At 48.8% G+C, this 21,509-nt stretch overlaps 12 protein-coding genes across 12 annotated transcripts; 5 read left to right on the top strand and 7 right to left on the bottom strand.

The window, feature by feature from the left end:
* Window positions 1–250: 250 nt before the first annotated feature.
* EURHEDRAFT_382302 (response regulator) lies at window positions 251–1,380 on the top strand (the record flags this gene model as incomplete). The annotated part of the gene is made up of 2 exons (XM_040779517.1): window positions 251–1,085; window positions 1,145–1,380. 2 exons carry the CDS (start codon window positions 251–253, stop codon window positions 1,378–1,380), a joined length of 1,071 nt encoding a protein of 356 aa, XP_040633753.1.
* Window positions 1,381–2,312: 932 nt separating this feature from the next.
* On the bottom strand, window positions 2,313–2,586 carry EURHEDRAFT_417805 (uncharacterized protein). Its single transcript, XM_040783286.1, has one exon. The coding sequence runs from the start codon at window positions 2,567–2,569 to the stop codon at window positions 2,375–2,377; it is 195 nt and encodes a 64-aa protein (XP_040633754.1). The 5' UTR covers window positions 2,570–2,586; the 3' UTR covers window positions 2,313–2,374.
* Window positions 2,587–2,946: 360 nt separating this feature from the next.
* Window positions 2,947–3,571, top strand: EURHEDRAFT_552196 (uncharacterized protein; the record flags this gene model as incomplete). The annotated part of the gene is made up of 2 exons (XM_040787551.1): window positions 2,947–2,953; window positions 2,992–3,571. 2 exons carry the CDS (start codon window positions 2,947–2,949, stop codon window positions 3,384–3,386), a joined length of 402 nt encoding a protein of 133 aa, XP_040633755.1. The 3' UTR covers window positions 3,387–3,571.
* A 652-nt stretch (window positions 3,572–4,223) lies between these two features.
* Window positions 4,224–7,248, bottom strand: EURHEDRAFT_417806 (Zn(II)2Cys6 transcription factor). Its single transcript, XM_040783287.1, has 6 exons — window positions 7,122–7,248; window positions 7,044–7,071; window positions 6,845–6,990; window positions 6,023–6,794; window positions 5,384–5,977; window positions 4,224–5,335 (listed from the first exon to the last, which is right to left on the bottom strand). The coding sequence occupies exons 1-6, from the start codon at window positions 7,241–7,243 to the stop codon at window positions 4,409–4,411; spliced, it is 2,589 nt and encodes an 862-aa protein (XP_040633756.1). The 5' UTR covers window positions 7,244–7,248; the 3' UTR covers window positions 4,224–4,408.
* Window positions 7,249–7,550: 302 nt separating this feature from the next.
* EURHEDRAFT_417808 (putative C2H2 finger domain protein (Kin17)) lies at window positions 7,551–9,317 on the bottom strand. Its single transcript, XM_040783288.1, has 4 exons — window positions 9,193–9,317; window positions 9,057–9,130; window positions 8,794–8,974; window positions 7,551–8,727 (listed from the first exon to the last, which is right to left on the bottom strand). Exons 1-4 carry the CDS (start codon window positions 9,244–9,246, stop codon window positions 8,050–8,052), a joined length of 987 nt encoding a protein of 328 aa, XP_040633757.1. The 5' UTR covers window positions 9,247–9,317; the 3' UTR covers window positions 7,551–8,049.
* A 145-nt stretch (window positions 9,318–9,462) lies between these two features.
* On the bottom strand, window positions 9,463–11,798 carry EURHEDRAFT_489770 (putative chromatin remodeling complex subunit (Arp9)). The gene is made up of 3 exons (XM_040785624.1): window positions 11,682–11,798; window positions 10,221–11,622; window positions 9,463–10,173 (listed from the first exon to the last, which is right to left on the bottom strand). The coding sequence occupies exons 1-3, from the start codon at window positions 11,709–11,711 to the stop codon at window positions 9,599–9,601; spliced, it is 2,007 nt and encodes a 668-aa protein (XP_040633758.1). The 5' UTR covers window positions 11,712–11,798; the 3' UTR covers window positions 9,463–9,598.
* Window positions 11,799–12,223: 425 nt separating this feature from the next.
* Window positions 12,224–13,637, bottom strand: EURHEDRAFT_333825 (HPP family protein). The gene is made up of 3 exons (XM_040778376.1): window positions 13,057–13,637; window positions 12,456–12,919; window positions 12,224–12,404 (listed from the first exon to the last, which is right to left on the bottom strand). Exons 1-3 carry the CDS (start codon window positions 13,276–13,278, stop codon window positions 12,380–12,382), a joined length of 711 nt encoding a protein of 236 aa, XP_040633759.1. The 5' UTR covers window positions 13,279–13,637; the 3' UTR covers window positions 12,224–12,379.
* Window positions 13,638–13,714: 77 nt separating this feature from the next.
* On the bottom strand, window positions 13,715–14,825 carry nctB (negative cofactor 2 transcription regulator complex subunit NCB2). The gene is made up of 4 exons (XM_040778375.1): window positions 14,716–14,825; window positions 14,633–14,659; window positions 14,323–14,582; window positions 13,715–14,270 (listed from the first exon to the last, which is right to left on the bottom strand). The coding sequence occupies exons 1-4, from the start codon at window positions 14,735–14,737 to the stop codon at window positions 14,151–14,153; spliced, it is 429 nt and encodes a 142-aa protein (XP_040633760.1). The 5' UTR covers window positions 14,738–14,825; the 3' UTR covers window positions 13,715–14,150.
* Window positions 14,826–15,413: 588 nt separating this feature from the next.
* On the bottom strand, window positions 15,414–16,552 carry EURHEDRAFT_417811 (SDR family oxidoreductase). The gene is made up of 4 exons (XM_040783289.1): window positions 16,408–16,552; window positions 16,042–16,355; window positions 15,609–15,979; window positions 15,414–15,563 (listed from the first exon to the last, which is right to left on the bottom strand). Exons 1-4 carry the CDS (start codon window positions 16,445–16,447, stop codon window positions 15,527–15,529), a joined length of 762 nt encoding a protein of 253 aa, XP_040633761.1. The 5' UTR covers window positions 16,448–16,552; the 3' UTR covers window positions 15,414–15,526.
* Window positions 16,553–16,648: 96 nt separating this feature from the next.
* EURHEDRAFT_489784 (NAD(P)/FAD-dependent oxidoreductase) lies at window positions 16,649–18,452 on the top strand. Its single transcript, XM_040785625.1, has 2 exons — window positions 16,649–17,556; window positions 17,604–18,452. The coding sequence occupies exons 1-2, from the start codon at window positions 17,096–17,098 to the stop codon at window positions 18,415–18,417; spliced, it is 1,275 nt and encodes a 424-aa protein (XP_040633762.1). The 5' UTR covers window positions 16,649–17,095; the 3' UTR covers window positions 18,418–18,452.
* A 111-nt stretch (window positions 18,453–18,563) lies between these two features.
* Window positions 18,564–19,694, top strand: EURHEDRAFT_390638 (zinc finger CCCH domain-containing protein). Its single transcript, XM_040779841.1, has 2 exons — window positions 18,564–19,007; window positions 19,067–19,694. The coding sequence occupies exons 1-2, from the start codon at window positions 18,707–18,709 to the stop codon at window positions 19,393–19,395; spliced, it is 630 nt and encodes a 209-aa protein (XP_040633763.1). The 5' UTR covers window positions 18,564–18,706; the 3' UTR covers window positions 19,396–19,694.
* A 38-nt stretch (window positions 19,695–19,732) lies between these two features.
* Window positions 19,733–21,179, top strand: EURHEDRAFT_489789 (non-structural maintenance of chromosomes element 1 family protein). The gene is made up of 3 exons (XM_040785626.1): window positions 19,733–19,881; window positions 19,936–20,552; window positions 20,618–21,179. The coding sequence occupies exons 1-3, from the start codon at window positions 19,752–19,754 to the stop codon at window positions 20,888–20,890; spliced, it is 1,020 nt and encodes a 339-aa protein (XP_040633764.1). The 5' UTR covers window positions 19,733–19,751; the 3' UTR covers window positions 20,891–21,179.
* Window positions 21,180–21,509: the final 330 nt, after the last annotated feature.

Genomic DNA, 21,509 nt, shown 5'->3' on the forward strand with positions numbered 1-21,509 from the left:
TCCTATCTGGGAGCTTCTGCCAGCATGTATGATAGAATTAGTTTAGCTACTAGATAGGCGAGCCCGCTTCGCCCGTCGTATATTCCGTTCCGGGATCTCTGTGGGCACGTGATTTGACGCACGTCCCACCTCCGACGTTAAATAGCAACTACTACTACTACTACTTCAGGTGTTCTCCCAGGTGGGGCTCGGCACGGAGATTGTCACAAATGTGACTCTACAGCACTCTCCAGACTTTGCGCCCCCTGATATGCTTGATGCAAACTCGGTCATCAAGTCTGCAAGGGAACACACATCGGGTAAATCGATTGGCATTGTAGGATCCAGTCCTTTGGGTACAGATGGTGCTCTGTCCCTAGCCTTAGAGAGGCTCTACCGCGATTGGTTTGGTATGACCGTTCGCGAAATTGACCTATCCATGGGCATTGTTGACCAATGCGACTTTTATATCGCCACTCGAGATGATCTGGGTTTAGAAGTCTTCCAAAACACTAACCCAACTAAATGCATGACCTCCCCTGTCATTATTCTCTGTTCGTCTCCACAAATCGCGAACACGTTGTGGTGGAACACCCAAGAGAAGGAACTTGCAGACGTGGTCGAGTTCATCAGTCAGCCATGTGGACCTCGAAAGATGGCCAAGACATTGCATTCATGCATCAAACGTCAGCACAATCGAGATGATTCCACCAATATCAGAAATACAGCCCAGCTAGCCTACAGTAGCAATATATGGTCAATCTTCAAACAAGCAGAACAAGGCGTGGCAGATGGGAATGACAGCTCGTTCCCTATCCCATCTGAAGCAAATACACCAAAAGCTTTAGCTCCTTCCATTCCTCGGATCCAGGAACAGCCTTCTGACCAGCATATCGATGGCCATTACAAGAACTCGGATAGGGCAGTCCAAGTCCCTGACAACCCAACATCAACTGTTCTCATTGTGGACGATAATGACATCAACGTTCGAATCCTGGTTGCATGTGTCAAAAAGCTAGGGTGTAATCACATCATTTCACGGAATGGATTAGAGGCTTTTGAAGCTTTTAAAGAAAATCCATCCCTATTCAGCCTAGTCCTGATGGGTCAGTATATCCGTGATTTTGCTCTATTCTAAAGCAAGTGCTTACTATCGGTTATGCAGATATCTCCATGCCTGTTATGGACGGGCTTGATTCAACGCGTCACATTCGAGATCATGAGAGACGTTTTAGCAAGACGAAACCAGTGATGATAGTTGCCCTTACTGGCCTTGGTCAAGCGGAAACCGAGCGTGACGCCATTGGATCAGGAATGGATCTGTTCCTGACGAAGCCTGTGCCTTTGAAGGTCCTAAAGCCGATTATTAACAAGGCAATGTTATGTGATGAGTCTAATTAACCGACATGCAGATGTGGTTTCGTCTTACAAAGGCTTTCGCTGGTTACCCAAGGCAATTTTCTCTCAGTGACCCTTTCAGGTCGCTCATTGATGTGTCCATTTAGCGTGGCCAATGCATACAAATACTTTGTTCATGTCTTTCATGGTGGTACCCTGCAATGCCTTATGTCGTTATATTATGGTGCTCAACCTGCTACTAAGACATTAGTTACACGGAACAAGAGTTGTCACAACACTGACTCTGAAGGTTATCTTGCTCTAATGATTCAGTGACCTTTGCATACACTCGGCTCTCAACTCCCACCATGACCTGCAGCGCCTTTTTCGCCGCTGCGTGAGCTTTCTCGGACAAACCCTGTCCTACCTCCTGTTGATATAACACCCCATCTCTCCTTCCAGAATCTCCACCGTTTCTCTGAATATCCTTCATCTTCATTGCTATCATGCCAGAGCGCTCTCACTTTGGAATCCCTCATATTTATCGGCCTAAGAGGCCCGGGATACCCATCCGTGCAGCGCTGATATAATCCACCCGCCGCGTAAGTGTACAGCTGCGCAGCACATTCCACCTGCATATTCACAACATCCCTCTCATGCTCGTTCTTAAGATCATGTTCAAATTCCAATGCATACACAAGAGCTGTACTATCTCGGCCAAGCGCTACCTCATACGATGATAGCGGGTTGTCACCTGTCGCGGCGAGGCGGGCTGTGTAGGCATTTGCGCTAATCCAGGCTTCTCTGTGAGCGGCTCTCTGTTCACCGCTTCTAAATACTTCAAGGAAGTAATCCGAAGCGTGGTTATTAGAGTTGTCTGTTCAGTCATTTACTCAGTCTGTAAGATCGCGCCAGATAAATCCGTCGTCGAAGTTGAAAGCATCCTCGTCCTCGCCTTGGGTTCATCCATTTAGAGAAGATCCGGATTGTCCGTAAGATTGTGATAACCGTGGGTTGTGGGGGGTGGTATATTCACAGTGGTGTAGTTAAGAATGGTCTAGAAGCCGGCAAGCCGCTGGTGCTGCTCAGAAGGCGTCGAGGATTCTTCAGGGTGTGCAGTTAGCTGTTTCACGGCTTCCTTGGTAGCGAAAGTTTCATCTACCAAGCAAGCTTTGAGAACATTGATCTGCGCATTTGTGATGTTGTACTGTGCATATATTGAGCGGGCTTTGGTGAAATATTGGGGTATCATGTTGAGCTGAACAGGTCAGACATCGCAGACTACAAAGTTGGGCTGACGAAATGATGTCATCTTATATGAATTATACCAATCCTTGTCAGATCTACAGATCTACAGGGGCATGGTAGTACTGAATCCATGCTTGCGTCCATTCCAATGGGCCTTATAAGTATACCGGTAAGCCTACGCCTCAGCATGCACCGGTTGATCCGGTCTCACGTCTTATAAAAACAGCAGACTGTTGCTGTTTTCACAAAATGACATCTACATCGTTGCGCTATCCCTTACCATAAAAAACCCCTTGTCTTCGTCGGTTCTCTTAGCCCTTACAGTAGCCCTAGTGGCTTCGGCGGTTTCCGGGGATAAGGACTCCCTCCTCAAAGACAGCAATGCTTGGTATCTGATTGATACCCATATTAACGCCCTTCCACCAGGTTACAAGAATGCTGTTGCGGAGGCTGGCGGTGACCCATCTGGCTTTCCCACTCCAGATTGGTCGGAAGAAGGCACGTTGCGGAGTCTGTATTTGACTGGATCTGCTCGAGCAGTGCTCTCGGTCTCAACACCGGGAATCCCAATTGCTGGCACCGGTCAGCAGGCCCGTGATCTCTGTAGAGAAACAAATGAATACTTTGCCGACCTAGTAAACAAGCATCCACTGCGCCTGGACTTCTTTGCTGCCCTTCCAGATTGGCGAGATGTAAACGGCACCCTCGAAGAGATCGAATATATCTACTCGACCCAGAAAGAAGCTGTAGGTGTGACACTTAACACCTCGTATGGTGATCTCCTACCCGGGGACGCCACGTTCAAAACAATCTGGGATTAACTAGAAAGCTACGGCGCCTTGACTTTCGTAGCTCCGAGCTTAAACAATATGTCCATGAACGAGACAAGCCATCTCATGTCTTTTCTTTAGCCACCACAGCGCGACGGGTCAGACCAATTTCCATTGACGACTTCAAAGCCCTAGACCTATTCGATGCGTTCATGAGTTAGCAACGTAGCGATAAGCTTTGCAGTGATCAAGAAAGAAACATGTGGGAGTTCTCACCTGCTCAGCAGTGCATCCTATTCTCATTCCACACAAATTCATGCATATATAACTTCTCTTCCCTATCGCCACTAGTATCCTTTGGCATCGTTCCAACCCCGCTCCTCAAGAACCTAACCACACGCTCTCTATCAGCATCAGATTCCCCTTTTATCTCCGATTGCAAGTGTAAATCCCGCCGCAGCATCCCATCCACATCTTGGATGCCATCGACCAGCCTGTTGTGGCCAATACATTTACCGAAGATAGAATTGCTGTGGTGTCTCTTGGTCCAGTCCAGGGCTCGATTTTATGTTGAGCCGGAGATGTCTCCTGTTAGGTTTGCGGTTGCGATAGCTTTTCGGGAAAGAACTTATGAATTGCTAGAATGAGAGGAGATTCGGTTAGTTGATTTCTTTAGCCTCAGTTGACAGTATTGAACAGAGATATCTGATTTCAAATCCATAGGCTGTAGCGATGAAAAACTATGTATCCTTACCAACTTCAGTATCGCGCTCGGATCACCTGAAATATCTTTATCCTAGTGCTCTCGTCTCAAATCAGCTACTTTGACACGCAAGCAAACACACTATGTAATATGTGCGTGCACTTACCATCAACCAGAGGCCATGAAGATTCTGGGTGTTCATATCAGACGATACTGCCACGATAAATATCAATGTTGTTGAGGGCATGGTATGTCACAAGATTAGGCTGCTAGGGGCTTAAAGATGGTATCGGCAGTCAATTCGTTGTTATTGTTGGGTATATACAATCACTCCTCAAAAAGCTGCGGTCTCCCGGGTTGTTTCCAGTAACTATGAATTTGGCCCAATAGAATCCCAGAATAAAGACTGTAGCCAGTTTATCTCCACCCCTGACTCGTCCGTAGCCTGTACATTTTGAGACACCCCCATTGATGCATCGGGTTCAATGGCGTTTTGTCCACTAACAGGTCTTGCATCAGGGGCTGCGAAAGTCGTCGTTTGAGTCCATGCCGGGTTAATCCCGTATACATTGGACGAAAATGTTGGACCAAAATTACTTGCTGTGGTCTCTTCAAAATCAAAATCGCCCATTACGATATTTGTAAGTTCGGGGTTCCAGGTATCCTCAAAGGAGCCGAGGCCGTGTAATCCGGGATTCATTGGGTAGTAGCCGACGAAATTGTTCGGAAATCCAATTGGTGAATCATGAGTATTCTGATTGGTTTGTGAAATCTGTCGGTTATCAAAGGCATTTTCAAGAAGAAAGGATGTGTTCTGTTGGAGATTCACTTCAGGGGCAGAAAACGGCTGCTTCGACGCACGGTTTGTCAACGCAGGCTTCCGGGCCTCGCCAACTTCACGAGAGGATGGTCGACTAGAACCATCGCCGAGCACGCGCGTAGCCATCTGGCTCAATCTATAAATCGACCGTGCCATTCTCCCAGAAATCCACGTCTGGCGACAATACGTTCTCAATACCCTAGCCGCTTGTAGTGTCGCATTGCCATAGGCAGCTTTGAATGAAGCTTCCTTGATAATCAACCCCAAGGAGATCATAGTAGCAAAGATAAAGTAATGAAGGAAAGTAAAGGTAGAGCGAATACGCTCTTTTGGAAACTTGGCTAGCCCCTGGATCATGTTTTGGGCAATGTGCATGCAGGTAACTTCGTTTTCGGGACTGTCTCGGATGGTACTCGATGGGGATATTGCTCGCTGGAGCATTGGTTTGCGGATAAGGAGCTGTATGGAGTACCAGCGCTGTCTTGTCAGCAAGATTATATCTGGAATTTTTGAATTGGCACGTACAATATGCATCAACATCCTTTGCTTAGTACGCCACCATGGGACTTTGCTCAATTGCCAGTTCAACGGTTGGTTATAGTTTTGAAGGAATTCAGGCTGTATTTCCTTCTGGGCTCTGACGATGTGCTGCTCTAAAGACTCGCGTAGAAGAGGGCTCGGAGCCGTCTCGGTCCTGCCAACGCTGTACATTCCTTCCCAAACTCTACCAACCAAGCGCGAGTAGCTTATCATGGCATTGAGATATGATACCGCTGTCAAGGGAACTCTAGCTACTTCTTCCTGGACTTCAGGCTCAATTTCACGGTTCGTCTTTGGTTCATCTCGATATCTCGTGAGCCAATCATCACTAAGCTCTCGGGGTAGTGGAGTGTCAACGTTCACGTCTTGAATCAGAAACGGATGGCCTGTATCAATAGCCAATCGTCGATCCATGAGATAAATGCACCACCAAATGCGTCGAATTATTTCGCTATTAAAAGCAGATATCCCCTCGACAACTTTGCATCGATGGATACCAAGATTATGTGAATGCGTAATGGCGAGGGCTAGCACCTTTTCTGCGCTTTCGTTCGCGTCCAAGCGGAAAAGATAGATAACCTGAGTCTATTAGCAAGGCTCAAAAACATGATTAGTAGTACATACTATCAAGACCAATGTCTGCAAAATCAAATTCGGACTTGAACACTCTCGAGGACTGCTGAGCAAATCTCCAATCAAATGCATTGCAGCATCGTAGAGACTCCAGCCAGCGGAGTGCCGGCCATCCTCACCGTGGATTCGTGCTGACTGAGTACATCTCCCAATCGCGAGACAAATCCAAACCTGGGCAACGGTAAAGCGAGAATCATCGCGACCAAGTTCACACTCCGGAGAAAGGAGGTGTCGATTCCACATGTCGATATAACTCTGCCTCAAAGTTGGTATGTGGAGCATTGGATAGAGAATGTGAACTTCTTCACAAAACGTATCCAGAAACTCATCCCAGCAGCGTCTCTCCGGCTCAATGTCAAAGTTGTTCAAGACCTGCCTGATGTAAACTTGCTCATGATTTTCATCGCCATCTTCCCGATGCGGAACTGGCGACGGAGGCAAAGATGTCTTCGCAGCCTGAGACGTTGTAGCAGAATGTCGATTTCCATCTATGCCTCGAATATGTGCCAAATGGTCTTCGACCTGATCCAGCGTGTGCGCGATGGAAGTCTCACCAGAGAACATCGGCACCGAGCTCTTCGGTGGACTCTTAATGCTTGAGGAACCAAGCGAGCGTGCATGGTTTAGACGATGGTCTTGTGAACTCACTACTTCAGAAGCAGAACCGTTCGATCCACCAAGCCCACGGGAGATAGATGACACGAGCAAGCTTAGCTGGTACTCAATTCGGTCCAGCCGGGATGCCAGCTCTTTTGTTGTGGGACTGTATACGTTAGTACTATCAGATGTACATTTGAAGCGCCTGGGACACACTGGTCTCTATCTTGATCACCTGAGGAGTGAGATTTCTCCAACACCTCATCCGGGACTGTCAGTCCACGTCGACGCATATCAGTAGCTTCCCGATGGCACTCTCTGCCTTTCATCCTACATGCCCGACATGGCAGTCTTCCATCACACTAGATACTATTAACATCTGACATCATGCAGCCAGTCACGCCAGATATCATACCTTGATCTTTCTCTTCTGACACTCATCACTAAATCTCACTCAGCATCTATACTCGTCTTAACGCAAAACAGAACACACCATGCCTTGGAAACATATCTCCCCCGCTTCTGCCGCTTGGGCGGATGTTCTTCAGGTGCATATCCACCGCTATTACCATGTCTTTGTTCTTCCAGGAACTGTGAATCCTCTACATCCGACATTGTAGAACTACAGATCGAATGGAATGGGAGACGTGCCATGGATTCGGCAATGAAGTCCAGGTGCTTATCTAATACACTAGCCTTTTTGGGATTAGCGAGTGGTATTCGCTACAGTATGCTCAGGCTGGCCATGCTGATTTTGTCGGTTTGGTGTGAGAAATTTGTATCACTGGTTAAAGGCTTTACATTCACGACTTCACTGGTATATGCAGTGAGCAGCATATTTGAATGATATAGAACGGCCCGGAGTGTGGAGGTATACAACAGACCAGGAATATTCGCTCCAAACAATTGAAATAAGGGAATACCATCCTCATTGCTCAATTGCTAATCAGTTCTATGATATCAATATAGTCATATCAACCCTAGTTAGTTATATTTCAGTCCATGCCTAAATCTCCAGGCCAAACCCTAAGTGGGCCACATACAATATGCCGTTGAGCTTATCCCGATAACCAGTAAAATATTATGATCGCAGTCTGCGATAAATTAAACAGCCTGGGACGTATAGCGCTTCGTGACTATATACAGGGTATATTCTGACCACTCGATCATCCGATTATAGATCAATGCAGGGTCCTGCCCGGTTTCAGTGTTCTTTCTGAGCGCCAATATCCAGAATAGATCCAAATTTTGCAGCCTTGCATATCCAATCGCAAGGGAAATGCCAGTGGATGTTGTTGACGTGACTGGACCCAGGTCGGTGATAGGACGTTTAGAGATCTGTCTTGCGGGGCGTGGAGACATCATAGTCCAAAGGATGGGGGTCGCGGCGCGACAGTACACGAGAGATCATCGTTAAGTACTCATGAAACCTTAGGCCGCTTAGCATTAGGGAATCCAGACGGCCCACGAGACCGCTTCCGCTCCATAGTCTCCATCTCAGCCTTCATAATCCTCTCCTGCTCTGTCATCTTCTTCGGGGCCTCCATAACCGGTCCCTTCTTCCCGGCAAGCGGGTTCTTCTTCGCAGCCGCCGCAAACACATTCTTCGGTTTATTTCCACCACCAAGGGACATCGAAATCTTCGGTGCTGGTGCTGGTGCGGCTTCGGCAGATGGCGCATGCGCTTCTGCAGCCGGAGCGGTGGCAGCTTCCGGTGTTGTTGATTTATCTTTCTGTTCAGGAGACGATTGTTTCTCAGACTCAGGCTTTGCGCCGAACCCGATGTTCAACTTGACCTTCTCACCCTCCTTCCGCTGCAGCAACTTCGCCTCGGGGTCCAACTCATCTTCCTTGTCTGCATTTTTTTGCGCCCGCTCGATCTGCTCCTGGATTTGCCTCTGCTCCCGTTCTTCATCGCCTTTATCCTGTCGCTCTTTTCGCATGATGGTTTCGCGTCGCTTCATTGTCTCGGGGCTATTGTCGATCCACGACACGAATAATCCCTTTTCCGTTTCCTCGACGCGGCAGATTCCTTCTCGGCCCAGGTGTGCAGCGAATTGCGTTAGACTCTTCCATTTCGTTGCGTTCATGTGAATGTGCTATCCAATACCGTCAGCATAACCATCACCAACGTTTATAACCCTACAGGCGGGAAAAGAACTCACATGTTTATCCTGAATAACCTGCTGATAGAACTGATTGACCTGCACCTTCTTCTCGCCATGCGTCGTGCGCAACATATTCACAAAATTCTGAACAAACTCCTTGCTGTAGTCTTCGATATATTTCTTCGGATCCTCGCCGATCAACAGCACTTGTCGAACGTGGCTTTCGCTTTGGACGTGGCTGTTTTCACACCGTTAGCACAATCCTCTCCCCCAAACATAAAATCTTGACAACAAAAGGACAGGGGAGAGCAGGAACTCACCATTTAAATCCATTCTCATCGCGCATCTGCTTCTCGCATGCTTGGCAATACCAGCGCAATCGGCCTAGACCTTTCTGTTGTTTGTTAGCATCGTGATCGTGTCGCAAGATGCTCGGGATCGAAAGATAGAACGTACCGCTTTCATGCCATTGCTGATGGCCTTGTTGCTTCCTGCTTCTGCGCGCGGCATCTTCGTTATCTGATCAACGGGTTGTGTCTTTTTAAGAGGATAAGGATGCGATGCTGTTTTATGGAGAAGTGAGATGAGAGAAGATGGTGTGGCGCGGAGGCGGAGATACAGTGGCTGATAGTTTATGTAAGATCACGTGTGATAAGGGTTTCCCATTTTGGCTTACATTTGATTGACTACGGAATAGTGAAAGAAAATATTTATCTAAATTTGAATGCTTTTTAAAGAGACGATATGAAATACTCCGTACACTATGTAAACTACATGAAATATAAAAGAAAAGAAAGGCTTTCCTATCCCATCCCGTAGCAAAAAAAAACAAAAACCAGTCATAAATGCTCATCTATCCCAATCACAGAATATACTCATGGATCGCCGACGGTCCATTCTCATTATAATCAACCCGGCTCATAAATCCCTTACTAAGACCCTGGTCGAGAATGAAAATGACCTTTGAAGCCACCTGCGCACCCAAGAACACTGCTTCTTCCATCCCGTGACCCGTGCTGGGTTGACCCGGAGCACCAGGGCCAGGGGCGTTGCCATTGCCATTTCCACCGCCGCCACCTGCGCTGGCGCCGGGGGCGTTGGAATTGGCCTGTTCTTTCCATTCGGAGAAGTACTCGGGGTGCTTGACGGTTTTGACGGAGGTGGGGGTTTGGGAGTGGCCGGTAGGGCGGTAGAGGAGAGATGGGTCGGCGGAGGGTGTGCCCATATGGGACATGCCGGGGTTTCCGGAGTGAGTTGCTGCAACGAGGAGGGGGTTGACGCCTTGGCCTGCGAGAGGGTATCCGGGTGCCGGGGTTGTAGAACCTCCGGTTGGAAGGGGAGTGGCGAAGCTTGAGGGAATCTCAGACGAGAACATGCTGGCAGAGGGTGAGAGGATGAACTTTTGCGTGATGGTTCCGAGCAGAGATTGTGTGAAGCCTAGTTCATTAGCAACTAATAATCTAGTGAAAGCGTAGGACACCAACCTTTTATCTTACTTCCGTTACCAACCACAATCAAAGAATCCCAAAGCTCGCTGCGCTTCGAAGCATCAGGAACTGAAAGGATAGTGTGGTGGATTTGCGTAGCAATATCCACAAGAATACCACTAGAGAAACGCTCGCCAACCTTCTGCTTCGGGGTAGCAGAAAGGAAGCGCTCCACACCAACTTCGATATCACGCTGCTGGCGGATATACCGGCTGGATGCGTTGCTGTTCTCCTCTGATTGAATCGGTATTAATTCCTCAAACTGGAAGGAAGCCTTTTCCTTCTTCGAGTTCGGAAGACGGAGTGCTTTGGCGGCTTGTTCAGCAGCAGTGCCCTTCTTCGTAGTGCCCTTTTCCTTCTCGATGCTGGCTAGGTACTCGCTGGTGTTGCCGCTGACAATAGCCGCCACGTCCAGCACACCCTCGTTTTCGCCATCTGCGCCTTCCTCCCCAGTCTGAGTGCTATCGCCTGGGCCGCGGGGAACGTTCTCATTCGGCGCGCCTCCTTCTGGTGCGCCGGTAGACGCTGATGCAGCCGGGTTGGCTCCTTGCCGTGCGGTGGCAGCGGCACCAGGTAGCGGGGTTCCGGGTGGTAGAATCTCCGTAATATTGCTTCTCTTCAGCTGTTCGCACATTTCCCTGGTAAATCCCTTCGAACCTAGGAGCTCCTCGATCCGGTCCGTCATATAATCACCACCACACCCCTCAAGCGCAATACCCCGTCCATGCTCATTGACCAGGAAATCCGTCACGGCCGTGACATTAACCTTGTCCTTCCCGACATCAACCACAGTAGCCGTCTGAGTCCCGTATCCGTAGCAAACAGCCAGCGCGGAGTCCATCAGCGAAAACGCAGGCGTCTTGAACTTCTCAAACACAAACTGCGTAATCGCCTCTCGATCCCGAGCGGTCCAAGCCGGCTCCGAAATAATCATAATCGGCGTGTGGAAAGGCGGACTAAGCGTATTATGGATATGCGTAAGAAGGGCGAAAAAGCACGGCCAGTCGACAATCCGCCCGTTTTGCATGGGATAAACCGCTCCCTCGTCAGACGTGACGTCCTCTTCGTAAACAATTTCCTCTGCAGTCTCCTGCTTAGCCTCTTGGCCCTCTTGTCCCTCAGTCTTCTCTTTCTCCGCTCCCTCTGTATTCTCCGTTTTTGTCTCCGGTGCAGCCTCCGCGTCCTTCATATCCACATCCACCTTTGGCACCGGCGCCGGCGCCCCATTCCCACCAGTATTCCTGACAATAACCTGCCTCTTTTCGCGGATCCGGTACGGCTCATATTCACCCTGTTTCTCAGCTGGGAACATGCGCGTCGGGAAGCGAAAGCGAGCGGGCGTGAAAGACTCGGGCAGGCCTAGTTGCGCCAGGGTCACCTGAGAACCTGGCGCGATGAGCTGCGCCCGTTAGCATGACATTTTTCAAGACTGGGAGGTTAGAAGGGAGGGAGGCATACTAAGACATGCTCATCTTTAAACGGCGGCATATTGTATACCGTGCTCTGGTTGGCGTGGGAGATCAGTCGCAGTGGAAGCTCTCCGCTTTGCGCGTAGGTTGGCCGCTGCCGTGTTGGGTTTAGCGCGTCTTGCGGTTATGAAGATATGCCCTTTTTAGCACAGTGATAATTGCTGGCTCTAATTGTTTGAACAGATGGTATTTTGTCTATATTATACACTTTGATCTGCGGTATTCGTTTGTTTCTCTTGGTATGTCTTTTGTCACGTGATTTACACCTGGGTCAAAACTATAAACAAGGTAATTCTCAGTGAGAATAGAAGGTTTCGTGTTGTGAATGGCGCTATTGATGTACAGACACAGGATGGTGCATTCATTGTTATTCATTGTTGTCGCTCTATAACAGTTGTATGCATATCAATACACATCTCGCCAACAGCTTGGACAGGTGGAACTTTGATTGTCGAACGTCCGACACATTCTATTAGACAATTATGATTAATTACACGTGTAAATATGTATAGAAGGGAATGCAAATGACTGATCATCTTTGTGCGGGTCATAACCCATGCGTATGCGTTGGAATGGTACTGTACAATACCAGTTGAAGGGCCAGCCTAGTTATGCCGAATGCTCGCTCAAAGATGGAAGCAAAAAAAAAAAAAAATAGAGCCTGTTGGACTCTGGTAAGCTGATGAATCACCGAGGAAGAAGCGTATCTCCACTAAACCAAGTTAGCTTAAGCTCAAATCAAAGTAAAAAGAAGAGAACACACCCCAGTTCTTCCTCAGCATGCACCTTCTGATGCTCCGGCGCAGTAACAGGTGCAGGCGCAGGCTTCGGCGGCGGACTAGGCGCAATCCAAAAAGTCGGATACCTCCTCTGAATATTATTCAACAACATTGCAACAACCATAATAATCACCGACGACAACAACACCACAGGCAAGAAATACCACGAAAGCTCCCAAATCGCGTCATCGACTGCAGGCAGGAGAGCTGTTGCTCCCGCCGGCGGATGCGTGGTCTGGGTGATCTGCATGACTACGATGGCGACTGCTGAGGAGAGCGATGCTGCCAGCCAGCGGAGCGAGTTGAAGCGTTCTTCATCGGGCATTAGGCTGAAGAGCTTTGTTATACAGATGCCGACGAGGGCGGATAGGAAGTGGCCGAAGATTAGGGCACGGGGTTGGGCTAAGGGGGCGTCGATTGCGCCGTAGCAGAGGACGGCGGAGGCGCCCTGTTCTTGTTAGTTTTTTGTATTTGATAGTTGACAGTTGATGTTGTAGATGCCAAAGCATAATCGTTGCTTGGCTGTGAACGGACCATGTAACGGCTGCCATGAAAATAAAATGAAAAATGAGAAAATGAACTTACGAATGACGCGACAATGCCTGGGACATGGCGACGCTCAAAATACGATGAGTAATTGAATATCGCTTGCAACACACATAAACCGCAAAACGCTGCGAAAAACGACCATATCCAGACCATATACTGCGGCAATGGTTTGGGGGGTGTCGGCCGGTAGCCAAACCAGTGGTTCACCCAGCGCGGGAGCCGGGGAAGGATGTTAACCGTGGGAATGTTGATGGCCATGTTTCAATCGAGGAAATGTACTGGAGACAGTAATGAACAATAAAGAAAAAAATTACACAAAAAATAAGCACTCAACAAATGAAGTCTTTGCCATTTCTACCATTCCCAAAGCGGAAAACCAATTTGTCATAGAGCAAGCCCCGGCAAAGAGAGGCTTCGGCATTCCACCGGACGCCTGAACCCTCAGGGACTGCTCAATCAAACGATTCATTAACCGGAGTGCCTGGTGCTATGGAGGCACCGCGGAGGGATCCTTGCATAAGGTAGTAAGCCCCTGAATCATTGAAATGACTGACCACAGCATGGCTGCATAGGACTGTCATTCTTTCAAAGCCCGAAAATGACCGAGTAAATTCCAGCGGACGGTATTGGTTGACAGATTGACCCACGAACTTCCTAATAGTATGGCATTCTTCAAATCAAGGTATCACCGTTTATATGCAGGACCAAAGTACGATCGCAAGATCTCTTAATATTTTATTGGCAAGCCAAACCGGTTCTGGACAATCATGTACAGGCCGTTTCAGCACGATGCAGTCTTCCGAGACGGTTGGTTTGTAACGACGCACCGGCAAGAGTTGGCTTTTTTTTTTTTTTTTCTGGATAAGATAGGAATGGTCTTCATGATATGGTATACAGGGTCTTGTGCCCTGCTGATCGAACAATGACCAGTGAACACAATTGAAGATCCACGAAGCTCGATAAGAGATATCATGTTATGCGGAATGCCATAGAATGCGATATTAGGACAATAAGAAAAACCCGCTATATCCCATTTTCCAATCGCGGTCAAAGCCAAGAACCATTAACTCCAAACCAAAAGACAAACTCCAAATCCAAATATATATGCCCAGCGACCAAAATTCGAGTGCTTATTCCGGAGCGGCGTTGTACTTTTCCGTCGCAGACCGAAACAGCTCCTGCTGCTGTCGTAGAAGTTCCTCTTCGGACAAACCGCTCTGTTCCATCTTGCTCTGCTTCTTTTCTCGTGACTACATCGCACGTCAGTAACAAGTCCTCGCGTATAGACAGATCCACGCGTACCTTCAACTGTTCCTTGTGCTCCTCCGCAACAGCCAGAACATCCGGAATGTAATCACCAAACCCAAGATCGCGCAGAGCCCTCTCAACGTGTTCACAAGCGATGGTCTTCTTTGCCTCCTTTTCGCTGATATCGTTGGCTTCAGATGAGATCAGGGTGATGAATTCGACGCAGCATTCCATGAGCAGATCGCGGGCATCTTTGGAGAAGGTCTGGCCGGAGGAGTAGGGGAGGATTTCAGTGATGATTTTCTGGACAGTCGCTGTGCTGGTTAGTCTCTACTTGCGAACGGCTAGGGAGATGAATGCGTACCTTTGGGGAGCGATAAATCGTCATTTGCTAATCGCAACCATGTCAGCTTCAGTCACGACACTAGAATTAACAGCAGCACTCACAGCTAAATTCCCTGTCAGACATGTTGTCGCGGACACAATGAAATCGTTCACGCAAATAGAATCAGTGATAATATATGGAATCCCAGAAAAGCACTGGATGTCGCGGGGCGCAATCAAGACGCGGACTAAATCGCCCGGAACGGAACAACAGGGAAAAAGCGGCAGAAAAGTAGCAGCACCACCGCCTTTAAATTTACTATATTTTCTTCGTCCGCGTTGAATTTTTCTCATCGTTTCTCATCGCACACTTAGAATTCTCAGAATTCTCTTGCACATCCATTATGCTGGATAATAAGATCACAGAGACATCGCGCTGCTAACATAGTCATGGTATGTTCCTTCTCTTATTTGTTCTTGCCTATTCATCACCATGATGATCATTGTTGTCGCCCCTATCAGACCATTCTATGGTGACGTACACAGTCCTAGCCAAACGGACGAACTGATTTTGATGAATCTCACTATTGTTTACGCTCATATTTGTGTTTGTGCAACATTGCTAATGCCGTCAAGATCTAGCTGTAGTTACAACACCGTTGAAACCGAAATTTCTGCCGAACATCGACACAGCATGCTATAAAGGTATGCGTTACTTTGCTCCTCTTCCCACCCTGTTTTGTGATGAACACCCTACATTCCATGCTAAGTATGAAGATGCGTTGCATCTAATGCTTATAAAATGTATATGCTTTTCATCTTTCGGCTGATTATAAAACTCAATTTTGCCATTGAAATTTCTTCATTCATTTATGGCTATGTACTAATTCTGTACAGATAATTGAGTCTAGAAATATCGGTATCTTAATATCATTTACTCTTGAAAGTCTGCGAGTTCCTTGTCGTTCCATCTGTCTTTGTTAGCTTTGCCTCGTAGAACCGTAGCGTGGACTTACGAAAGGAATTTCCCGCTCAATGCACTTGGGGCATTGAGCACAAGCTTGGCCATAACATGCCCCGGCTGCTCGGGCCTCAGAAGCTTGCCCTCCTTGTGAACACCCATGAACTTTGAATGGATATGGGGCACCAGATTCGTAGCGTGGTCCTCGCGCAATTCCCGCTGCATCTCCGTGTCGACCATTCCAGGCCGGATAGAGACCGTAGTCACATCAGGTTCCTCGTCACCCAGACTCAGAGCCAAATGGTTCATGGCGGCCTTCGAAGCACCATAAAGTCCCCAACCCGTATAAGCCGTAATCGAGGCACCAGACGAAGTGAAAATAATCTTGCCTTTCGTCTCACGAAGGGCAGGAAGAGCTGCTTTGACCTGTTCTCATCAACACCTCCTCCCTCCACTCATTATCTCTTTTTATAAGCTAAGGCACTTACAAAAGCAACCAAACTCAGAAAATTCACATCCCACCCATACTTCCACTGCTCAGGCTCCGCCTCAGCAATCTTTCCAACCTGCCCCAGCATCCCATGATTCAACACAATTCCATCCAACTTCCCGAAGCTCTTCACCGCGAGGTCAACAGCTTTCGGGGCGAGGGAGAAATCTGCTAGATCACCGTTGAGGATCTCAACTTGCTTGGGGTATTGGTCTTTGAGCGCTTGGAGGGGTTCGGGGCTGCGGGCAACGACGACGATATTGTGGGATTGGGGGGCGCTGAGAAGGTATTTTGTTATGGAGAGGCCGATTCCTGTGTTTGGGTTAGTAGGTTGGTTAGAGATGGGGACAGTGGTGGTAAGTACCTCGGGAGGCGCCGGTGACGATGATGGTTTTGGCCAACATGATTCTTTTAACAGATAGTATTAAAGAATGAGGAATTCGTCAATCGGTGCTGTGGACAGGTAAGTTGTGTACAGAGTAATTGGAGATAGCTCCGCCGCCGGTGAAATGCTGGGTGATGTAATCGAGTGGCATGTGGGATGTGGGGGTTTTTACAATTTCTACTCGCATCAAAGTACTATAGTATTCAAACCTAGGCCAAGATGATTGTGTATTCTTTCTACGCTAGTACATGGATATTGTATATTCCATTCCAATTGTATTTACACCAGCCCCGTTCAATTGCAATAAACCGGCCGGCCTTTCCAAAATCAATTGCATATATATATATGTGAATGTCTCGAGCTCCGAGCCCCTAGTCAACGCCAATGATCAGCTTCGATAAAATTCTACGGCCCTGAACATTCATTTTGCGGGAACCACACTTTCGTTTACTCCGGAATAGAGAGTCTCGTCTATTATCCCGTGGGGAATCATTCAGTGGATTCGCCTCTAGCCGAGCGTCTACGATTGGTGTGCTGGCAAAATGTCAAATAAAAGCGTTTAATGGGGTTGGCTGTGGCGACCTTTTAAAGACTGTCAATTAGCTCGAGTTCAAGCCGATAATCCCGTTGATAGAGTCCTGAAAAGTTTTACAGCTCATATAGCAAAATGTCGACGGTCATTCTCGGAGGAGGAATCATTGGTTCCTCTATCGCCTACTATCTCTCCAGTGGCCAATCCGCAGAAGAAATCCACGTCGTTGAGTGCTCCTCACAGCTTTTCAGCGCTGCATCTGGCTACGCAGCTGGTTTCCTAGCAAAAGACTGGTTTGCACCATCTCTTGCTCCATTGGCTGCTCTCTCATTCGACTTACACGACGAATTGGCCGCGGAGAACGGCGGAACTGAGAAATGGGGTTACATGAAGGGTTCCGCGTTGAGTATGGACGTTTCTACTGGGGGGCCAAGGAATGGTCCTCGCGGCGATGACTGGCTACGAGCTGGAACGAGTCGGGCAGATACTGCTGCAGGATTTAAAGAGTCGCGGATTGCAGAGGCACCGACGTGGTTGACGAAGCAGAGAGGTGCGGCATTGGAGAAGATTAGTGATGATAATACGACTGCTGTTGCGTGAGTTTTCTTACTATTTGGATACGGGTTGTGCTAATGGTTGCTAGTGACCCGCTGAGACTGAGCAAGTATCTCATCAACACGGCGGTTTCTCGTGGTGTTAAGCTTCATCACCCGGCGAGGGCTGTGTCTGTGGTGACTGATCAAGGGACTATCACGGGAGTCAGGGTTGTGGATCTCAATACGCAAAACGAGACGATTATTCCTTGCACGAATCTGATTGTCAGTGCCGGTCCCTGGACTCCACAGGTGTTCCAAGAGATCTTCCCCTCGTCTGAAGTGTCTCTCCCAATTGGCCCTCTAGCAGGATACTCCCTTGTCCTTCGTTCTCCCAGGTACACCCTAGAACACGAACGTGGAACCCATGCCGGTAAAAGCCATGCCATCTTCACAACCCATCCAGACTCATGCGGCTTCTGCCCCGAAATTTTCTCCCGCAAAGGCGGCGAAATCTACATCGCTGGACTAAACAGCTGGGACATCCCCCTTCCCTCACACGCTGAAGGATCCCGCGACATATTTGACCCGAATGAAATAGCAAGATTAAAGGATGTGTCAGTCCGGTTAATGGGCAAGTTGGCCGATGGAAGCGTGGAGTCGACGGACGATGTGCCAAATGTTGATGATTTGGAGATTGTGCGGGAGGGATTATGTTTCAGGCCTGTTACTAGTCGTGGTACGCCGCTGGTTTCAAAGGTGGAGGAGCATTCGCTGGGTGGTGTAAAGGCTCAGGGTGGTGTATATGTTGCGGCTGGTCATGGGCCTTGGGGGATTTCGCTTTCGTTGGGCACTGGAAAGGTTGTTTCTGAGATGGTGCAGGGATTGAGGACTTCGGCTGATGTTAGTGGGTTGGCTGTTTAATTGTATATACTGCAGCTTGTATAGAAATAGACGACTTGTGAATATGCATAACATTTAATGCATTACACTACGGATCATTATTATCCCGCAATTATGCCTGAGCACAACTAGCTACCCGCATCGCCGCCACGCGATCGAGCTCTCCAGAATCTTCAGTCGACCAGCGAGCTTGCATCCCCCACCGTTCTCTCTTTTATTCCAGTATTTCTTTACCGCTGCATCCTTTTCGCATCAAATACACCACTCTTCTTAACCAACAGAAACCCCGCGCCGCCGTCCACCAGCCAATATGGCCAACTACCTCGCATCCATTTTCGGCACCGAGCAAGACAAGGTCAATTGCTCCTTCTACTACAAAATCGGCGCCTGCAGACACGGCGACCGATGCTCGCGGAAACACGTCAAGCCGTCGTACTCGCAGACCGTCCTGATGCCCAACATGTACCAGAATCCTGCTTTCGATCCCAAGAATAGGATGAACGCCAGCCAGCTGCAGAACCACTTTGATGCTTTCTACGAGGACGTGTGGTGCGAGATGTGCCAGTACGGCGAGTTGGAGGAGTTGGTTGTTTGTGAGAATAATAATGATCGTAAGTCCTCGCTCACCTCTTGAATGCAATTGTTCTCCGGACAGGTGCTAACAGGTCAGACCTCATCGGCAACGTCTACGCACGATTCAAATACGAAGAAGACGCGCAGTCAGCCTGCGACGCGTTGAATTCCCGCTGGTATGCCGCGCGCCCGATATACTGCGAGTTATCGCCCGTGACAGATTTCCGCGAAGCGTGTTGCCGGTTAAATAGCGGCGAGGGGTGTGTACGAGGCGGGTTCTGCAATTTCATTCACCGCAAGGATCCTAGCGCCGAGCTAGATCGCGAGATGCGTCTCTCGACGAAGAAGTGGTTGAAGGAACGGGGTAGGGATGCGCGGAGTGCTAGTCGTAGCCCGAGTCCGGAGCCTACGAGAAGGAGGTTTTAGGTGTCGTCCAGTTGTCGGGGTTTTGATACCGGCTTTTTTCTTTTTCTTATTGTTGTCATGTGTGGCGTTGGGTGATATTCAGTTTTGCTTGAATTTTGAATTCGACTTCTTGGGCGCAGCGTCAGGCTGGATGCTTAATCTATACTCTACGGAGTAGTGCTAGCATTATATTTTACTCATAGCTTCGTTGAATGAAGCCGAAAAGCTCATTGAAATAATCATACAAATTACTTGCGCCTGATGGTCACTTGAATAGTTCTATGCCTCAGGTGTCAATCGCGGAACGCGATATCGACGCGATCAACTCGTAATCAGTCTTCGCAAACTTCATCTTTCGCAGATACAAGCAAGACAAGATGGCCAATGATATCGGTGTCGCAGACTATAATGACAGCAATCGCGCATTCCTTCAAGCCTTTATGGCCCATTCATCTATGACCCTTGAAGAAGCGAAGCCCATTCTAGCAGCCATCTTCTCAGCACATGGTACACCTACCCCAACCACACAAGATCGAACAAGACAGTTGACAGCAAGTACAGAAGCCGAGCCCGCTTCCCCTACCGACATCACCGAAGAAGACTTCTTTTCGTACATCGCAGCCGCCAACACCGCCATCTCCCCCTTCGACCTCGAAATCAGAAGCACCCTACGTCAGATCCAGACGGACGGCGATGGCACAACCGTACTGCCGGAACGAGTCTACGCTCTCGTGAACACGACCAGCGATCCCTTCACTCAGCTCGCGACTACATATACCGCCGACGAAATCGCCTTCATCAAACGGTTGCTAGACGCCATGTTCGAGACACATAATACCAGAATCTCGGAGGCGATGGTTGTATCGGGGATGCAGGCGATGCAGCTGGCACGGGTGTCTTCTGCGGATGCTGGTACAGGTGGTAGCCGAAGGGAATCTATGGGGACCCAGGGCGGGGCGGCACAGTCGCTGACCATGTCGCAAGCGGAGACGGTCATGCAGCAGTTGGTTGATGATGGGTGGATGGAGAAGAGTCGGAAGGGGTTCTATGGGCTCAGTCCGAGAGGACTCATGGAGTTGAGGGGGTGGTTGGTTGCTACGTACAATGACGAGATGGATGATGGGAGACGGGCAGATAAGGTTAAGTTCTGTGCTGCCTGTCGGGATATTATTACTGTGGTGAGTTTCTATCCCCAATATTGGTTGTGATGTGGATGGATAGGTGCTAATATGGTATATGATAGGGCCAACGCTGCGCGAACCGCGACTGCGCCGGTCGACTGCACGATTTCTGTATCCGGAATTTCTTTCGCATGCAGCAGGCGGAGAAATGTCCCGTTTGCAAGGCTGCTTGGCCGGGGGATAAGTTTGTTGGGGAGAGGGCGGTTACTTCGACGGATCGCTATCTGCAGGGGAAGAGACGGAGTACGAATACGCAGCGGCAGAGCGGTAATGGAGCCTCTCAGCTGACTGCTGGGGATGGTAATGAGGAGAGTAGTGAGGAGGATGTGGGATGACTGCGTGGACATTGGGCACCGTGACTATCCGGTGATCGAGTTCATAAGCATGTTCCTGGCACCCGTCCCTCTTGCTGTTCCTCCGCGATGCTATATACCACAGGCAAGTCCAGAATTTGCGCACTGCACACCGTCCAGAGCGCTATAGAATGCGACAGAATGGTCGCTTCGAGACTGGGGAAGTTGTGCATACTAGGCACTGTACACTGCATGTAGCTTGCCTATATGGCCAAGCTATAAGATGTCATAGCTAGAGGACTACGCAAGCCAAGAGCCCAGAAATAATCCCATAGTTTAAGTATGGTAGTATTGTACTTTTACAGTAGACTGTATACTACGCAGAGCATGTGACCCGTACCTTCCCTTGTACCATCCTTGACTACCTCTTCCCTTCTCCCACTACGCCAGTTTCTCACCATCGCCATCTTCACTGGACAGACGAATCAATCTCATCATCTGGGATCCAGTTCTACTCCTATATCCAGTCAACAGGATTATTCTTACCGCTTCCGGCGATTTTCTCGACTGACGGCCGTTCATCGGCACTATTGCGGGGCTTAAACTTCCCCAGAACTCCACAGAATCACTCTCCGACGTCCCCGGCCAAGTGACGGTTCAA

This window comes from Aspergillus ruber, assembly GCF_000600275.1.
Source record: "Aspergillus ruber CBS 135680 unplaced genomic scaffold scaffold00065, whole genome shotgun sequence".
NCBI lineage: Eukaryota > Fungi > Ascomycota > Eurotiomycetes > Eurotiales > Aspergillaceae > Aspergillus > Aspergillus ruber.

Excerpts from the sequence above, each read along its gene's own strand:
- EURHEDRAFT_489770 (XM_040785624.1), bottom strand. The coding sequence starts at position 11,711 with ATGCCGCCGTTTAAAGATGAGCATGTCTTA. Across the intron at positions 11,623-11,681 it reads TTAAAGATGAGCATGTCTTA|CTCATCGCGCCAGGTTCTCA; the intron begins GTATGCCTCCCT and ends TAACGGGCGCAG. Across the intron at positions 10,174-10,220 it reads TAACGGAAGTAAGATAAAAG|GCTTCACACAATCTCTGCTC; the intron begins GTTGGTGTCCTA and ends CTAATGAACTAG.
- nctB (XM_040778375.1), bottom strand. The coding sequence starts at position 14,737 with ATGTCTGACAGGGAATTTAGCT. Across the intron at positions 14,583-14,632 it reads CGATTTATCGCTCCCCAAAG|CGACTGTCCAGAAAATCATC; the intron begins GTACGCATTCAT and ends TAACCAGCACAG. Across the intron at positions 14,271-14,322 it reads AGCACAAGGAACAGTTGAAG|TCACGAGAAAAGAAGCAGAG; the intron begins GTACGCGTGGAT and ends CGTGCGATGTAG.
- EURHEDRAFT_390638 (XM_040779841.1), top strand. The coding sequence starts at position 18,707 with ATGGCCAACTACCTCGCATCCATTTTCGGCACCGAGCAAGACAAGGTC. Across the intron at positions 19,008-19,066 it reads TTGTGAGAATAATAATGATC|ACCTCATCGGCAACGTCTAC; the intron begins GTAAGTCCTCGC and ends CTAACAGGTCAG.
- EURHEDRAFT_333825 (XM_040778376.1), bottom strand. The coding sequence starts at position 13,278 with ATGGCCATCAACATTCCCACGGTTAACATCCTTCCCCGGCTCCCGCGC. Across the intron at positions 12,920-13,056 it reads CAGGCATTGTCGCGTCATTC|GGCGCCTCCGCCGTCCTCTG; the intron begins GTAAGTTCATTT and ends TAACAAGAACAG. Across the intron at positions 12,405-12,455 it reads CATGCTGAGGAAGAACTGGG|TGGAGATACGCTTCTTCCTC; the intron begins GTGTGTTCTCTT and ends AACTTGGTTTAG.
- EURHEDRAFT_489784 (XM_040785625.1), top strand. The coding sequence starts at position 17,096 with ATGTCGACGGTCATTCTCGGAGGAGGAATCATTGGTTCCTCTATCGCC. Across the intron at positions 17,557-17,603 it reads GATAATACGACTGCTGTTGC|TGACCCGCTGAGACTGAGCA; the intron begins GTGAGTTTTCTT and ends AATGGTTGCTAG.
- EURHEDRAFT_417806 (XM_040783287.1), bottom strand. The coding sequence starts at position 7,243 with ATGTCGGATGTAGAGGATTCACAGTTCCTGGAAGAACAAAGACATGGT. Across the intron at positions 7,072-7,121 it reads AGATATGTTTCCAAGGCATG|TGATGAGTGTCAGAAGAGAA; the intron begins GTGTGTTCTGTT and ends AGTGAGATTTAG. Across the intron at positions 6,991-7,043 it reads GTCAGAAGAGAAAGATCAAG|TGTGATGGAAGACTGCCATG; the intron begins GTATGATATCTG and ends AATAGTATCTAG.
- EURHEDRAFT_417808 (XM_040783288.1), bottom strand. The coding sequence starts at position 9,246 with ATGCCGCGCGCAGAAGCAGGAAGCAACAAGGCCATCAGCAATGGCATG. Across the intron at positions 9,131-9,192 it reads TCAGCAATGGCATGAAAGCG|AAAGGTCTAGGCCGATTGCG; the intron begins GTACGTTCTATC and ends AACAAACAACAG. Across the intron at positions 8,728-8,793 it reads AGGTTATTCAGGATAAACAT|CACATTCACATGAACGCAAC; the intron begins GTGAGTTCTTTT and ends GGTATTGGATAG.
- EURHEDRAFT_417805 (XM_040783286.1), bottom strand. The coding sequence starts at position 2,569 with ATGATACCCCAATATTTCACCAAAGCCCGCTCAATATATGCACAGTAC.
- EURHEDRAFT_417811 (XM_040783289.1), bottom strand. The coding sequence starts at position 16,447 with ATGTTGGCCAAAACCATCATCGTCACCGGCGCCTCCCGAG. Across the intron at positions 16,356-16,407 it reads CGTCACCGGCGCCTCCCGAG|GAATCGGCCTCTCCATAACA; the intron begins GTACTTACCACC and ends ACCCAAACACAG. Across the intron at positions 15,564-15,608 it reads TTGAGCGGGAAATTCCTTTC|ATGGAACGACAAGGAACTCG; the intron begins GTAAGTCCACGC and ends TAACAAAGACAG.
- EURHEDRAFT_489789 (XM_040785626.1), top strand. The coding sequence starts at position 19,752 with ATGGCCAATGATATCGGTGTCGCAGACTATAATGACAGCAATCGCGCA. Across the intron at positions 19,882-19,935 it reads AGCCATCTTCTCAGCACATG|AAGCCGAGCCCGCTTCCCCT; the intron begins GTACACCTACCC and ends CAGCAAGTACAG. Across the intron at positions 20,553-20,617 it reads GTCGGGATATTATTACTGTG|GGCCAACGCTGCGCGAACCG; the intron begins GTGAGTTTCTAT and ends GGTATATGATAG.